This window comes from Rana temporaria, chromosome 5, assembly GCF_905171775.1.
Source record: "Rana temporaria chromosome 5, aRanTem1.1, whole genome shotgun sequence".
NCBI lineage: Eukaryota > Metazoa > Chordata > Amphibia > Anura > Ranidae > Rana > Rana temporaria.
The window spans coordinates 283466187-283485009 of NC_053493.1; the positions used below are offsets into that span (position 1 = coordinate 283466187).

Genomic DNA, 18823 nt, shown 5'->3' on the forward strand with positions numbered 1-18823 from the left:
ATGTAATCTTTTTTTTTCTTAAATTTATTTTTTTTACTTTTATACTTTTATACTTATATTTTGGACAGTATATGGAAGTGGACCAGAGGTTCTAATTAGATATTGCTTTCAATGTAAGTTTTGATTCAACAGAAAATTGTCAAGAGGCACATTAAAGCTGAAGTTAACGTATAAATATGTTTGCACATTTACATTGTTCCATCTTGTAAACCAATGTAAATATGAATGTGTCATACCTTGCCAATCCCAATGAAAGCTGGAAATCATTCCACAACTATTTTCCATATGATCAAATTGAAATATTTTTTGGAAAATGCTTAAGCTAAGACATTTTGACACCTTTTCATTAATAAGATTTGACTTAATTTTGTTGTTAATAAACCCACTTTGCTATGTAAAATACTTTTCTGAGCCTATCCACTGTCATGATTCCATATCAATGCATATTGCTCATCTGTGTGGGTGCACACATGAGTGTGCAGATACACAACAACAGGCCATGATTTTGACAGCAAGGGCACATAAACACAGCTTGTCTTTGCTGGAAGCTCACCTTTAGTAATCGATCAATTCGTTTTTAGCTGTGTAAGGAACAATAGTATGTGTATTTCTTATTTTCTTATTAAGTAAAACTGTACTTTGTGCTGTGAAATCAGTTTTTTTGCAGGCTGCAAAATAATTGCATGGGACCCTTTCTTACAGCTAGAAACAGACTCTTCTCGTCAATTTATATGAACTGCTAATGTGGGGTGCATCAAATTGCTAATAAAGATACCACTATTGGCCTCTAACACCCACACCTCTCACATAAACCTATACAAAAAACATTACTATTGCAATATATATATTGTATTTATACAGAGATATATCTAAGAAATACATATTAACCAAGTATCATGCTCAGTATTCAAATCAAAACCTTTCAGAACATATGTAAGGCATACAAGTTTCCAATCTCTCAAGGTGCAACTATAATACTAATATAAGCAGATAAATTAGATGTTAATCCACTTGATATTTACAATCAAATTTTATCCTAATCTTGGCACTTAAATAAAGGCACATAAAAGTAATGTTGATCCATTTGGTATTCGCATTCCTATTTAATCTCAATTTGTGCACATCAGGGATTACCACATATAATACTGAAATAAATAGATCCACTTGTGCTACATGGTATACACAATGCTGTTTTATCCCAATCTCAAGTGGATTACCATCTCATTTTCATTTTTATATTAACATTCTAGTAACACCTTAAGAGGTTGAAAATGTGTATGTCCTATATGTTCAGAAAGTCTTGAATTTTTCAACATTGAACTATAGTGGTGCACTGAATGTACCTTTTTTTGGCTTAGGGTATGTTCTGTGAACTTAAATTCAGCTGTCAAATTTGAACCCTTTTGAAGTAAATGGGAGATAAATCTTGGATATCAGCAATGGCCGTTTCAAAGCTAAAAGGAAAAGGATTGTCAAATAAAGTGGAGCTTTTCTTTTGATCTCGTACATGTCCCTGTTCTATTTTGACAGAAAGCAGCAATATTAATAAGGCTTAAGGTGAAATATTAAAAATGCCAAATTCCTTAACATGCTTGGGGATGCGCTAAACCTGCCTGTGAAGGGCACATCTGTACAATGCACACAACATTACAACAAATGTGACAGTTACAAATAAAATGTGGTTTACATTTCTGGTAAATGACAGTTCCTCTGTGTTTCATTTTGTTTTGTTTTTAAATGCCAGGGATTCCCTTCATCTGTACCAGACCTGTATTCTAGATGACGGTCAGGTATGGATGTTATTACGAAAAAATAAAGATGTTGGGATCTTCCTAAAATCCATACTGGACCTTTCTCCAAGCATGCAGCTGTCACGGATATCACTTCTACCCCACGTCTACCCCATGTTACGTCTTCACCTATAGCAGCCCCCTTTTCATTAAGACAAGCAGGTCTACCGGTACTTTGTTGCACCCAGAACATATACACAATGCTATAGTGTCTGACTACTATGCCGGGGCAGATGCAAACTGAGCAAAGCAAACAGGTACTTGCAGTTTAGCAGACAGATAGCGTGGTTCAAAGCCATTTCAGGTAATAAGGCAGGCTGAGTTCAGGGGATAGTCCAGAATTTAATCCGGGTCATACACAGGAGACCCAACAGCAAGCAAGGCAGACGGGAGGCTTGATCTAGAACAATGCAGGTAAGTCTGTCTCCATCACAAGCGAGGGATAGAGTGTTCGGTTTGCTTATATCAGGTGACTGACCAGATTAATTAGCTAACAGGTGAACACAGACAGGGGAAAAGCAACAGCCAACACCTGGGTGCTAGAATGAGGAACAGGGGCACTAAATGATCATGACAGCCTGGCAGACGAGCCCTCTTGTTCCCCTTATAAGATTCTGCACAGCACACCACCATTTTCAAATGCGTACTCATGACATGATGTATCTACTTTTTACCCTGATTTCCTGAAAAAGCTATTTTTTGCAAAATACATTGAGAGAAGTAGCCTCCCACCCGCCATTACTTTCAACATGTACTTCTGAGGAAATCATTCTTAACTGCTTAACGCCCATCCACCGTCAAATGATGAAAGGACGGTGCGGCTCTCGTTCTGGGTTAACATCATATCACGTCGTCTGAGACCGGACGCTTTCAGGCTCCCGTGGGGGCGAGCAGCGAAGCAAACAATGTCACGTTGCGTTGCTAGGACACAGCGTGACCCCGATATCTGTAAAGAGCCATGGCCACGGCTCTTTAACCATGTGATTGGCTGTGTCACATGTAAACATGGAAATGCCGATAATCGTCTCTCATCGCCTCACACTGAAACTGTTGCCAGTGCATTACAGTATTATTATATAACTGGTGTGGGGGTAATTAGGGACAGTAGGGGAAAAAGAATAATTGTTAATTAATTTTTAATTGTTTTAATTTTTTATTACATTGTTTCATTTTTTTATGATTTTTTTTAGCACACTGTGACCAGAATAATATAATGTTACCATAGTAATGTTGTACTACTCTGGGGAAGTCATCAGTATTTTTTTTTGTATACTTTATGATTGCTTATAGCAATGACTTTCATTGTTTTAACCACTTAAGACCCGGACCAAAATGCAGGTAAAAGACCAGGCCCCTTTTTGCGATTCGGCACTGCATCGCTTTAACTGACAATTGAGCGGTCGTGCAACATGGCTCCCAAACTAAATTGGCGTCCTTTTTTCCCACAAATATAGCTTTTTTTTGGGTGGTATTTGATCACCTCTGCAGTTTTTATTTTTTGCACTATAAACAAAAATAGAGCGACAATTTTGAAAAAAATGCAATATTTTTTCCTTTTGCTATAATAAATATCCCCCAAAAACATATATAATTTGTTTTTCCTCAGTTTAGGCCGATACGTATTCTTCTACCTATTTTGGGTAAAAAAAATCGCAATAAGCGTTTATCGATTGGTTTACGCAAAATGTATAGCGTTTACAAAATAGGGGATAGTTTTATTGCATTTTTATAAGTTTTTTTTTTTACTACTAATGGCAGCGATCAGCGTTTTTTTCGCGACTGCGACATTATGGCGGAAATGTCGGACAATTTTGACACATTTTTAGGACCATTGTCATTTTCACAGCAAAAAATGCATTCAAAATGCATTGTTTATTGTGAAAATGACAGTTGCAGTTTGGGAGTTAACCACAAGGGGGCGCTGAAGGGGTTATGTGTTCCCTAAAGTGTGTTTACAACTGAAGGGGGGTGTGGCTGTAGGTCTGACGTCATTGATTGTGCGTCCCTATATTAGGGAACACACAATCGATGACATTGCCACAGTGAAGAACGGGGAAGCCATGTTTACACGCGGCTCTCCCCGTTCTTCAGCTCCAGGGACCGATCGCGGGACTGTAGCGGCGATCGGGTTCACAAGTCCCACGGCCGAGGTCACGGAGCTTCCCACCGCTGGGGTCACAGAGCGACCCACCGCTGGGCTTTATACAATCAGGTACGTGATTGTGCCCAGCGGTGCCATTCTGCCGACGTATATCGTCGTTAGGCGGTCCTTAAGTGGATAAGCAAGCATTTCACTGAATGAACATAACTCATTCAGTTTGTTATATTGTGATTAGCTGTGACTGGCCACAGGTAATTACATGGTACAGATGGGCTGTGATTGGCCCTATCTATACCATGTGATCAATGTGATCAATCACAGTTAGCAACCCAATTGAACACAATGGAAGACAAACCTTGTTTACAATTGTCATGTGAAACTAAAGAAATGGGAAGAGTAGATTTCTCCCTTACACTTGAGAGGACTTTAAAGGATAATGACAATTGTCATGTGATCTGCTGTATTCTTTTCAATATTCCTTTCCATTAGCATGTGATAATTTGACAAGGTATATAAAATTGTATTTTTAATTAAATTTTCCTATTTTTTTTTTCAGAATTATGAAGACAATGCAATCCCCCATTCATTGGAACAAAAGTCCACAAATATGTGAATTTTGCATCATCAAATAACATAACACATTTGCACTGAATGTACAATATGAGGAACCTGTTCATATGGCTGAATATTCTCTTGGAAGTCTCTTTTTTGTGGTCTTGTGCCATATGTATGAATTTTTTTAAATTTGTATCTCAGCAAAATAAAGTTTCAAATCATGCAAGAGTTAAACGAGGATGGCAATGGGAACCTTTAATTTTAATTGAGGAGCAACCAATCACAAACCTATCACGTTATGTAGGACAGGTAAGCAGTACAAACCCATATTGTAACAGTAATCATAATGATTTTTCTAAAAGTGTTTTTAAAATAAGTATTCATGTTTTTTATAGTGAATTAAAATTTTGATATCAAGTACATACTGTAAATATTAACAAATATTTAAAGTGGAACGTTGTTTCATACTAAAGGATTTTTAATATAAGCCAACCATTGTTATTATTCATAAACCATGCCAGACAGATTTCCTGGCCTAGCATTATTACTTGTTGAGTCAAGGCTGGTGTTTCCAAGGTCAGCTCACTGGACAGAGGTGACAATGCTGAGTCACAGATGGAATGTAGACATAGAAAGCTGCTAAACCACAAAGAAGAATTTCTTGTTTAAGAACTGTGTGTGTCACCTACTTGGCTGTGCAGTGTGTAAAAAATGGATACATTGCAAAACTGGTTGCACACAATTATAAATAAAAGAATAAGCATAAATATATTTAAAGAATATCACCAGAAAAACAAATATTAAAAGCCAGCAGCTACAAATACTGCAGCTGCTGACTTTTAATATTAGGACACTTACCTGTCCTGGAATTCCAGAGCCATCGGCAGCAGAGGACGAGCAATCGCTCGTCACTTTGCTGCCCCCACCGCCATCCTCGGTGAGGGAACCAGGAAGTGAAGCATTGCGGCTTTGCTGCCCGGTTCCCTACTGCGCATGCACAAGTTGAACTACGCCGTGCTCACTGGTCCCCGCTGTGTTCTGGGAGCAGTGTGTTTCCCAGAACACAACGGGGGGGAACTGACATCTTGCCCGCAGTCTACCCGCAGACTGTGTGGCTGAAAGTGGGTGCAAATACCTGTAGACAGGTATCCGCACCCCCCTGAAAGGTGTCAAATGTGACACCTCAGGGGGTGAGGGTTTCCGATGAGTGGAAGTTCCACTTTAGGGTGGAGCCCTGCTTTAAACTGGAATTGTTGCCTGATGTTTAGCCATGCCCAGTGGAAAACAATCAAATTAAACTGCAAAAAATTATGTTGCTGTAGGTAGAATGTGGAAAACCCCCTGTCAATATTTCTAAGGTAAGATATGTCATACTTGCATGAAAACCATGCAACTTGATATCCAATACCCAAAATCTAATAAAAGCTTTAACTTTTGATTGTAATTTCAAAAGTCATTTTTTTTAAAGGTACAATTTTCAATAAAATACCTAATAATGTCCTTGTACAGGTGCTTCCTGTTACTGCGTGACAACTATCTTCTAACTGTGCTTTTGCCTCACTGCCCTGTTACTCACTCCTCTGGTTGGAGGCTATTCAGCTGTACTTACACACACACACACACCATAGGCATTGTCCACATTTGTTAATATCAGTAAATTGCTTAGAGCAATGATGTGCAGCTAATGCTAGAGTGTATGCATATAGACAGAAAGTTGCTGAAAGAGGCCAGAGAAGATTAGTCACAATGAGGCTCTGCACAATGAAAAAGAAAAAAATAATAAGTATTATTAAAATAAAAAACATCCCAGTTGCCAAAGATATACAGTGCTTTAGCCAAATAACAAATTCCCACAAATATGAGATACTGTTAATTTAAGGTCTGTGGACAGTGGCAGACATGCCTGTTGAATTGTGTTTATTTATTTTTTTATCCACTATTGTTTCATTCATAATAAATCTATCAGCTTTCCTTCCACTTCTATATTGGCATTAACATATATTCATTAAAAATAATTAAAACTAAAATCCAGGTAGATTTAAAAGGCACACATAAACCACTTGTCTACCAGTGTCATTTGCAAATGGTGGTTGTAACGGTCACCACCGTTTCCAATTTCCCTTCCATCAGTCACGACAGCTCATCTGACACTCCACAATCTAGCAGACATCAGACATCCCATTTCCCCAGAAATAACGAGACAAGCTCCGTTCTCTGAGTCAAAATGTAGGAATATTTTTAATGGTAACTTAGCTTTCTTATATACAGTTTTAGAAACCAAGTGCACAGTGAATCAACTCCACCCACACGGCACTTCAATCACATTCTTTTACATAATGACATTCAGAGGAGTTAATTATCCCCCAGACGTTACGTCTCCGACAAGTTTCCCTCACCTGCATAATACACATTCCTTAAGTCAGACGTCTGACCTTTAGACTGCTAACTCACAACACATATCTATCCTCAATAGCATCTTCACACAAAACAGTGTCATTAGCATCTCACAATGGACAATGGAATGCTATCACAGCTTTCATCACTACAGTAGCAGACTTAGCATATCAACAGCTTGGGTTAAACAGAGGAATGAGTCATTATTGACCGGTTGTGGGTCAGCATGAAATCACTTGAATATCTCAAGATATCCTGCAATATGAATTATCAGTTATCAGTCACATCTCATGTACTTGATAATTAATATTTCCCAGTCACCCTATGCCCAAAAGGGGCACAGGGTGACCCTAGACACAAGAGTCATTAGTGACGCTGGCACAGGAGTACCCCCCATCCTCCAAAAGTCTCTGGGTGTCATGGGTCATTCTGTTACAGTGGTTGATAGCAAAAGATTTTAAACCCACTTCAGGCTGTTGGCTTTCTGCAGAAAGTGATTTGGATGGTTGTAAAACTGACCAAACACTTCCACTCCCCCAAAATGATAGCCTCCCTATCCAACTACCCCATCATTTATCTCAAGCTCCCTGTCCCACGTATGGGCCCAGGACCAAAGTGTGGGGCGTTGGCAGGTCAGCTGTTTGTTGATCTCCCCACCTGTGAATGAACCTGGAAGCAATGAGAATTTAGTCACTTCCAGGTTCATCTCCTGGCTACTGTGGCCTTAGAAGTAGCCTATCAAACAGTGTGCTGCTCGTTTTGCCAGGTAAGTAGCTGATCTAGTAGACCACAGCTGATCTTATAGACCACTAATGTCTTAGCATAGTAGAAATTACATTACTATTCTATAGGAGACTTTTTTATTTCACCATAAAAATGGGTAAAATATTAGAGGGAATTCAATAGAGCTACTGTGCCACTTTTCTGCCATTATTCCCTCTTGTTTATGTATTGCACCAAATTTATGAAGCATCTACAGCACTTTTGGTTCTGAATGGAATTCTTGTGTCAATTTCTGGTACTTCTGAAATGCACCATTTTTACAATGTGATACAATGTCTATATCACATGTTTAAATTAAATATTGGCAGTTCATATCTTAAATAATGCTAAATAACACCAACTCTCTTTTTGACATACAAAGCAGCCCTGGAGCAGGCAGATTTTGCAAAAGTGTCTTGCTTGCATTCTTAAAATGCCCCATCAGAGCCCACCTTACATCAGAATCCCCCTTATATCAGAGTCCCCATCAGAGTCCTTCAACACTGGTGTCCCCATCAGAGTTCCCCTTACATCAGAGTCCCACCCTACATCAAGGTCCCCATCAGAGTCTTGTCTGCATCAGGGTTCCTACCAGAGTTCCTCCCTTCATTAGGTTCCCCATATGAGTTCCTCTTACAACAGGGGCCCATCAGAGATATTTTTTTCATCAGGATCCCCATTAGAGTTCCCGCTTGCATCAGAGTTTACATTAGAGTTCCTCCTTTTATTGGGTTCCCATCAGAGTCCCCCCTTACATTAGGGTAACATCAGAGCCGTTCAGTGCCCCTTACACCAGAGTCCCTTATACAGCAGGGTCCCCATCAGAGCCACCATAAATCAGAGTTCCCATTAGAGTTGCTCCTTTCATCAGGGTCCCCATCAAAGTCCCCCTTACATTAAGGTAACATTAGAGCCCACCTTCAGATCCACCCTAACATCAGAGTCCATGCTTAAGGTTCCTAAATGAGTCCCCCTTACATCAGGGTCTCAATCAGTTTCCTCTTTTACATCAGGGACCCCATCAGAGTCTCTCCTCACATCAGGGTCCTCATCCAATCCCTCCCTACATTAGAGACCCAATCAGAGTCTACCCTTACATTAGTGTTTCCTTAACAGTCCCCATACATTGGGGTACCCATCATAGCCCCCCCCACATTAAAACCTACCATAGGAGTCCCCTTACATCAGAGTCCACCTTTCATTAGGGCCCCCATCAACATAAGAGTTCTAACTTACAGTACATCAGGGTCCCCATATGAGTTTTTCCTTGCATCAGGGTCCCCATATAGATCCCCCTTACTTCAGGGTCCTCATCAGACTTATGTTTTATTCATTAGGGTCACCATCAGAGCCCCTTTACATAAGGGCCCCTATTAGAGTACATCCTTTCATCAGGGTTCTTATCAGAGTCTGTCCTTATATTAGAGTTCCCATCAGAGTCTCCCATCAATCAGGGTTTCCATAAGAGTCATCCTTACATAAGAGTGCCTCCTTACAATAGAGGTACTAACATAGCACACCTTCAAAGTCGCCCTTACATCAGAATCCCCACTTACATCAGGGTCTCTCAGATTCATCCTTTACATCAGGGTCCCTATCAGAGTTCCCCCTCACATTAGGGTCTTTACCGTAGTTCCCCCTTACATCAGGCATCAGGGTCTCCATAGGAGTCCATCCTTACTCCAGAGTCCCTCCGTACATCAGGATTCCCATCAGCATTCCTCTTACATCAGAGTAAACCTGACATTAGGGTCCCCACCAAAGCACCCTTACATGAGAGCCCACCTTAAGAGTACCTCCTTATATTAGAGTTTCCATCAGCATACTTCCTTACATCAGGGTACACATCAGAAGCCCCTTACATTAGTGTCCTCAGAAGTGACACCTTTACCACTGTAAACTGTAAAGCCTCGTACACACGACCGAGTTTCTCTGCAAAAACCAGCAAGAAACTTGCTGGGAGATATTTTTTTGCCGAGGAAACCGGTCGTGTGTACATTTTCATCGAGGAAACTGTCAAGAAACTTGACGAGCCAAAAAGAGAGCAAGTTCTCTATTTCCTCGATGGGAATGGATAAACTTGCCGCGCCGAGTTCCTCGACAGCCTAACAAGGAACTCGACGAGGAAAACGATGTGTTTCGCCCGTCGAGTTCCTCGGTCGTGTGTACGAGGCTTAAGCGTGGCTGTAGCAGCCAAAATGAAATTGTGTAGGAGGCAGTGGACCCTCTGTCTGAAATTAAGAAAGATTCAAATACCTCTTGTGCTTTGTTCTCTGCTTCTGGATCATTCTTGTGCTTTTGACTGGTAGTGATTCGGTAAAGGAGAAATGTTACTCTTAATGAACTTTGCTTATTTTAAAAACCCATTTATGACAGGAAATGTCCTGTTTGTTTAATTTCCTTGCACATAAATGAGTGCCTGAAGTGAGCAGAGGTTAATTTGATCAATAATTAACATTGCTTGTTTAGTAAATTAGGCCCTTTGCGCCCAGCAAGTTGCTGAATACAGTCTATGCTGACTCTTACAGTAAAGTTAGATAATATCAAGAGCTACGCACGCCATCCATAGCAATACAGGGAAATAATGGCATACAGTATATACACAGTGACAGAAAGTACTGTATTTTGTAAATAATATTTATATTAATGGTGTATTACAAGCAAAGATCTATTTTTTTGCTATTAAAATTGTATAATATGCCAAAAAATGGCTTATACATTGCAGTCAGTGTTATTACCACAATTATCTTACTCATATACACATTTAATAGTGAACATATTCATCATTTTACAAGAGCTATCTTAATTAGGTATTTTTTTTTAAGGATGCTTATAATCTGCGCTGTAGTAGTGTGCCCTTTAATTGTCCTGTCCTGTCTACAAGCCTAAAATTAACCAGGTTTAAGTTCTAACTAAGTGGAAGATTTAATTAGACCCAGAGGGTACTGGAAACAATTAGCAGTTTTGTTATGGTCTATTCTAAAGAGACACTCTTTGTTCTACTCAATTAAATAGATACCGATACATTTCCCCCTTTTTACACATCTATCACGGCTAATAAAGTTTTTGTTTTCTTTACAGTTAACAGTCTATAAATCCATAGGTTCATTGAAACTATGTTGTATGTGAATATATATATATATATATATATATATATATATATATATATATATATATATATATATATATATATATATATACTGTATATATATATATATATATATATATATATATACAGTATAAATATTTTTTTACTAAAGTGACAACACTGAAAAAATTACACTTTGCTACAATGTAAAGTAGTGAGTGTACAGCTTGTATAGCAGTGTAAATTTGCTGTCCCCTCAAAACACCTCAACACACAGCCATTAATTTCCAAACCGCTGGCAACAAAAGTGAGCACACCCCTAAGTGAAAATGTCCAAATTGGGCACAATTAGCCGTTTTCCTTCCCAGGTGTCATGTGACTCATTAGTGTCTCAGGTGTGAATGGAGAGCCGAGCCGACCCGAGCTTCTTTCAGGAAGTCGTGACGCGCTGTGTGCGCCGTCGTTTAGCATGCCAATTGATTGGCATGTCAATAGGAACGCCGACTCCCGCGGGATTCCCTACCCAGAAGCCGCGGTGAATTCCACGGGTAAACGATATCTACGGGGGAAAAAAAAATAAAGGTCAGTGACATTTTATATGCAGCACGGTGCTGGATGTAGTGTTAGAAATTATTTATAGGGTGAACCTCCACTTTAAATAAACAAGACTTTACAATTACTTTACTGGTATTTATTTTTCAATTATTGGTAGATGTCCCCCTTGGCACTTCCCAACTACTCCAGTCCTTTTTTTTTTTTTTAACAAAGGCTTTAAAACTGAATTGAAAATGATTTAACTCATGGATGTCAATGGGAGTTCGAAGCATGTTCTTTATTATCAGATTTTGAATTTACCAAACATCATGTGAACCAAACTTTGCTTGGTCTGCTCATACTTAATTGCCATCAGTTGTGTTTCTCTAGGATAGTACACTTATTTCTCCAGTTTAGAGCAGCTCTGCTGTTTTGAAAAAAATATTAGCCAAACTGGATATTTGTATGTCCTGGTATAATGTTTCCATAAATAGATTAATTGTTGATATGTTAAATAGACTTAGGCCCCATACACACGAGAGGATTTATCCGCGGATACGGTCCAGCGGACCGTATCCGCGGATAAATCCTCTCGAGGATTTCAGCAGATTTCTATGCGATGGCGTGTACACACCATCGCATTGAAATCCGCGTCGAAATCCTCTGGCGATGACGTGTCGCGCCGTCGCCGCGATTATGACGCGGCGACGGGCGCGACGCTGTCATATAAGGAATTCCACGCATGCGTCAAATCATTACTACGCATGCGGGGAATCCCTTTGGACGGATGGATCCGGTGAGTCTGTACAGACGAGCGGATCCATCCGTTGGGATGGACTTCAGCAGATGGATTTGTTGAGCATGTCAGCAAATATTCATCTGCTGGAAATCCATCCCAGGGGAGATTTATCCGCGGATAAATATCCGCCGGAGTGTACACACCATAGGATCTATCCGCTGAAACCCATTCGATGGGATTTATCTGCGGATAGATTCTATGGTGTGTACGGGGCCTTACAGTAGTTAATATATAAACAAAAAATACCTTGTGTAAATTTGCCAATTCAAACATACATTTTATTACATGAGCACATTCCAATATTCTAAGTGGTCAGATGTATTTATTAATTTGAGCAGTTTGTGCATTCGCTGCCATGCATTTTGTTTATTTGCACTAAATAACTATGAAAGGCAGGTAAGGCAGAAGACAGAAGACAAAGGTGAGCGAAAACTTAAAAAACAGGTTTCATAAATCTAAACTTAATGCCTTGGTGAATGCTAATGAGTAGACTTTTTTGGTCATTTACATTTTAGAAATTGTATTTAACTAACAGTTAAAATGTGCATTTGTATTTTGTCTGCTGTTATTTTTTTACTAGACTTGGAAATATAATGTTTTTTCTCTGGCAAGTGCTAATTTATATTTTAGTTGTGGTAAATATGAGTGACACAACAGTGGTCCTCTGTCCAAGAAAATGTCAAAAGCAGCTTACAAAAAGGAATTAACTTGTCAATACTTCAATTGGTCTAACATCTATTTATGCTAACTTAACCTTTGGCTCCAGCCCTTAAACTGTTGCTATTTACAGTCCAACTTCTACATGACACAGGTAGAATATTATTTTTAACAGCTTACAATACTGTATTTCTATTTATGTTTTTCCTGTTTTAGCAAGGCAGAAGTCATTTTTAATAACATTTAGATTTACCTGCTAAGGGCCTTTATAAATTTGTGTGGTGAGCTAATGCACATGCCTCAACACATTTTGTAACACATTAACAGGCATTGCATTAAAGGATAAGTTCACATGTGTTCACATTTTTCTAAATTCCAGCCCCCATGTACAAATATAGCATTACTATACTTATTTTGCAAAAATATTAATGAGTTCCAATAAATCTACAGACTTACTTTACTTGTCCTCTTCCTTGTTTCCAAACATATCCATTAGTAATGTCTTACTTCCTGGACAAGGAAAAGAAACACAGCACCTTTAAGTGCAGTATTGGTAAACCATTTAATGATAAGGCAAAAGTAAAAATAATCGCAAAAGGAGCATAAATACAAGGTGCCAGATCCACAAAGAAGTTACGTTGACGTATCTATTGATACGCCGCGTAACTTCTAGGATGCGCCGGCGTATCTTTTTTTCTGTATCCAGAAAGCAAGATACGCCAGATTTTTGCTTAGATATGACTGACGTAAGTCTCTTACGCCGTCGTATCTTAGTTGCATATTTACACTGGCCGCTAGGTGGCGCTTCCGTAGATTTACGTGCAGAATATGCAAATTAGGTAGATACGCCGATTCACAAAGGTACGTGCGCCCGGCGTATCTATATGCGTCGTTTGCGTAAGGCGTCGGACCGGCCTAAAGTTACCCCTGCTATAGTGAGGCGTATGCAATGTTAAGTATGGATGTCGGGACAGCGTCAAATTTTCCGTCGTTTACGTTGTTTGTGTAAAACGTTCGCGAATAGGGCTTTGCATCTAGGCACTGAGCGGGCGCAATTTAATTTGAAAATTCGACGTGACACTGAGCATGCGTAGCGTAACTTACGCCTATCTACGTGAATCTGGGCCAAGCATTGTATTAGTAATCCTGCAGCAAGGTCCGGGTGTGGTTTTCTCCTGAAAGTTTGTGTCTCTGGAGTTCAGCTGACAGCTCATGCAGGTGGAATCCAGCATTCGCAGCCTCTGGGAATAGCAGGGAACACAGGGGAGATCGGAGATGACGTCACTTCCAGGTGCAGGGTGAGAGGAGGCAGCTTTGCGTACGGAGAATGCATGCTCCTTTCTCTAGCCATACAAAACACCATCTTGGTTGTGGTGTGTGTGTACCCAGACACAGGATCCATTAAGATGGTACTCTAACTCTATAAGACACATACAACGCTTGAATGAAGTGGGAGTGGGTGGTGGAAGGAAAGTGATTAGAATAAGAATGGGAGTCGATGAATAAAAATTAATAATACAAATTAGTAAAAACAAATTTTGAATAAAAAGTTATAAAAACAGTGAATAAAAATAATACATTTTATTAAAAGTTTTTATTTATTTTATTATAAATTTTTATTCATTGTCTCCCATTCTTATTCTAATCACTTTCCCTCCACTAGACATGTGCAGACTGGAATATTTTGTTTCGTTTTTTTGTTTTCGTTTGGAAAATAAATGTATTTAGTTACTCCCGAAAATCGTTTTGATTTATTTCGTTTTTCGTTGGGGAATAGCTTTCGTCCGAAAATCCAATAATACTTGGTTTCTGTCGAATGTTCAAAAGAATATTCGACGGAACGTCGAATATTTTTGGTTTCCGTCAATTGTTCAAATGAATATTCGACGGAACGTCGAATCTTTACGTCGAATCGTACATTTCCGTTCGAATATTCCGCCTACAGGAATTCTAATGTTGTATGACTAGTAATAATGTCGAATCAATTCTCTATAATGTCGAATCTATTTTCTCATAAATCAAAATCTATTCTCTGTAATGTCGAATCTATTATTTCTATAGTGTCAAATCTTTTCTCTATAATGTCGGATCTTTTCTCTATGATGTCTAATCTTTTCCTTATAATGTCGAATCTCTCTATATCGATTTTTTTACCGCAACGAAAACGAAAATAAAGCATTTTTTATGTCGGATCTTTCGGTTTTCGTTTCTTGCACTTTCGTTATCATTTGTTAAAACGATAACGAAAAAAACAGATTTTCGGACGAAAATGCATTCTAACGAAAACGAATGCACATGTCTACCCTCCACCATCCACCCCCACTCCATCCAAGCGTTGTATGTATCTTATAGAGCTAGAGCGCCACCTTAATGGATCCTGTGTCTGGGCGGGCTTATTTCCCCAGTGCACATATACCACAACCAAGATGGCATTTTGCATGGCCTGAGAAAGGAGCATGAATGCTCTGAACGTGAAGCCACCTACTCTCACCCTGCACCCAGAAGTGACATCATCTCTGATCTTCCCTGTGTCCCCAGAGGCTGCAAATGCTGGATTCCACACCTGGACCCTGCAGGATTACTACTACAATGCTTGTATTTATGCTCCTTTGGTGAGTAGTTTTACTTTTGCCTTATCACTAAATGGTTTACCCATACTGCACTGGTGCTGTGTTTCTTTTCCTTGTTGCATTGCAGAGACTGCTTCTAGCTTTTTACACTGGCTGCCCTTGGTGCTATACATGGATTTATATCCCCTTTCATCTTAAAGACTTTTGCCATTGACTTTATCCCTTTTATTAAGAGACGTTTTTAATCATACTCTTTTGATCTGTGTACATCTCCATGGTTTTTCCTCATACGAGTGCTGAGTTCATTTTTTGTCTGTTTACTTCCTATATGGACTAGAAGCCATGACACAGGAAGGAGTTGACCAGCTGACCTCATTAGCATACACCCTGCATAATCCACCCTCCTACGTACCTGCCTATTCCCAGCTGCATGTTTTTTAAATGAAATGCAATCAATCAGTGATCAGATTGCATAGTGTATGGTCATCTTTATGCAAGTACAAAAGAGGGAGTGGACAGTTGTCAAGCCCAGTTTATATCTCTGCATATGCATTTTTTTTTAGCGGGGGGGGGGGTGGTTGGAGCATTTTCACGAATCACACATAGGGCAGCCCATCCACTCCACCTGAATGGGTGGCCCTACATGTAACAATCACCCCTAAGAAGCTTCAGAACTTTTTTTAGAGCGGAGCTTGGTGCATTTTTTTACTGTGATTTTTGGTGCACTCCCTCCTATGTACGTGCATAAAGATGGCTATACACTATGCAATCTGATTGCATATTGTGTATTTAGTGAGGAGGGTAATCACTGATTGATGGCATTTAATTTAAAAAACCTGTATCTGGAAATGGGTGGGTAGGTAGGAGGGTAGATGATGAAGTGTGTATGCTAATGAGGTCAGATGGTCAACTCCTTCCTGTGTCATGAACTCTAGTCAGTCCAGGAAGTAAGACATTACTAATGGATGCGTTTGGAAACATGGATGAGGACAAGTGAAGTAAATGTCTGTAGATTTAATGGAAAGCTTTAATATTTTTGCAAAATAAGTACATTAATGCTATGTTGGTACATAGGGGGGCTGGAATTTAGAAAGAAAAAAAACTGAACAAAGGTGAATAGCCCATTTAAATGAATGGGCTTTTGACACACCAAAACATGGCAAACATTTGATATGTCACAAAATGTTTGCTGCATGGTAAAATGATGTGCTGCTATGCATTGTGGCATGTTGCAACACATGAATGGCTCTGAAATGTGTCAACACATAAAAACATGTGTTGACATTCATTGCGATAAAGCACATTTCACTGATATATATGTCAGCCATAAATGTTGTTAATCTCCACTGTAATACTGTATATATGGTGCAAGTACACAATGGAGTCTTCACCTGCTTGCCGGCATCCAAGCAGCATGGACGTTCTCCTCTGAGCTCTGTGGAAGCCCAGGATTCAGCGACAAACACCAGCGCAACGGGACCTAATTTTTACACAGGAATTGCTCCCAGGGACCCTTCTCACCCCCCTGCAGTGTGGCATGATGTCAACCAAATGGAAGGGGGGACAGGCACCCCCAGAAAATAACAGCCTATTTGACACAGCCGGCCGCCGGACAAATACACGATGGCGCCGCGGCTGCAGCGTCTGCCTCTCTCCCCTCTCAGCTCTCAGTTTCACAGAGCCACACCGCTGGAGAGGAAGGTGATGGCTTCATGGAGCTCAGTAACCCAGACCAAGGCTTGCACCTCTCTCATCCAGGCACTCCAACAACAGTGCCTGGATGACACAGTCCACACAGCAGCACCAGAGGTGAGCCTAAATATTATACATACTGTTAACCCCTGCAGTGCTCCTGACCCATTTGCCAGCTTCCCTACTAATGATCAGCCCATACTGAACACCACCCTGAGGAATTCTATGCAGTCAGATATGCTATCTATTATGCAGCGCCTACATGCTGATATATCCTCGGTCTCAGGCAGAGTGTCACAAATTGAAAATCAATTGGGGGTTTTGCATCAACTGTAAATGACCTCGTCGATGCACATGAGGATAATCTTGAGGATCACGCATGGATCAAAAGCTAGCTAGCGGACCTGGAGGACAGGTCACGTCACAACAACATAAAAATCAGAGGAATTGCGAAAACAGTACAACCCCACGAGCTAACAAGCTATGTAAAAGGGCTTTTTAAAGCATTACTGCCTGATCTAAAAAATATGGAAATGGTGATTGATTGTATCCACCCTTTGCCAAAACCGCCATCCCTGCCTGACACCATTCCACGGGATGTGATTTTACGCATACACTTTTACCATGTCAAGGAACAACATATGCGAACAGCCAGAAGTGAGAAATCCCTTCCTGATCTGTACTCACACTTCCAAATATTCGCCGATTTATCGAATTATACCCTTCAAATGCATAGGGAGCTAAATACAGTGACCAAAGCATTGGGAAACCATAATCTTCCATACAAGTGGATAAATCCTGCTAAGCTTACATCACAGACTGATCACTTAGAGGGGCTAAATTCACAGCTTCCAACTTGAATGAAGGTTTGCAACATCTCCGCACATGGGGCATAATCCCAGAAAACGCAAATCCACCACCTGAAACTCGCAGACACTCTATCCCGTATTCTGATGTCCAACTTCCTCAGCGCCCCCGCTACTTCTCCAGTCGCTTAACGCGGTCCTGCTAAGCTAACAACTTTATCCCAGACTGTTACATGGCTCTGACTACGCCACTTGAACTGTTTCCCCACAAATAGCCAAGTAAGTGCACAGCACTTTCCTGCAAAGCCGATTGTTCGGCCACTTGGCACATAGTTATCCATTTCTCTTAACTAGAGTTGAGCGGACACCTGGATGTTCGGGTTCGGGTCCGAACCCGAACTTAAAAAAAAAGTTTGGGTTCGGGAACCCGAACCCGAACTCCAAACCCCATTGTAGTCAATGGGACACGGACTTAGAAAAAAAAATGCGCGGAGGTCCCCGCAAAAAATCAATAACCAGACCCTTTAGGTCTGGTATGGATATTAAGGGGAACCCTGCCGTCAATTTAAAAAAAAAATGACGTGCGGTTCCCCCTAAATATCCATAACCAGACTCTTCAGGTCTGGTATGGATATTAAGGGGAACCCCGACGTCAATTTAAAACAAAAATGACGTGCAGTTCCCCCTAAATATCCATAACCAGACCCTTCAGGTCTGGTATGGATATTAAGGGAAACCCCGCCATCAATTTAAAACAAAAATGACGTGCGGTTCCCCCTAAATATCCATAACCAGATCCGTTATCCAAGCGTGTTGACCTGGCCGGCCGCAGAAAAGAGGGGGGACAGAGTGCGGCCCCCCCTCTCCTGAACCGCACCAGGCCACATGCCCTCAACATGGGGAGGATGTCCCCATGTTGATGGGGACAAGGGTCTCATCCCCACAACCCTTGCCCGGTGGTTGTGTGGGTATGCGGGCGGGAGGCTTATCAGAATCTGGAAGACCCCTTTAACAAAGGGGACCCCCAGATCCTGACCCCCCCTGTGTGAAATGGTAATGGGGTACACTGTACCCC

The 18823-nt window shown here is 40.5% G+C and overlaps 1 protein-coding gene across 1 annotated transcript in view; it reads left to right on the forward strand.

Moving 5' to 3' along the window:
* Positions 1-18823, forward strand: part of LOC120940834 (cadherin-19-like) — a 151569-nt gene that overhangs the window by 36087 nt on the left and 96659 nt on the right. The window contains exon 2 of the mRNA XM_040353908.1: positions 4448-4755. Within this exon, the coding sequence (XP_040209842.1) occupies positions 4543-4755 (213 nt within the window). The 5' untranslated portion in view covers positions 4448-4542. The remainder of the gene's footprint in view (positions 1-4447; positions 4756-18823) is intronic.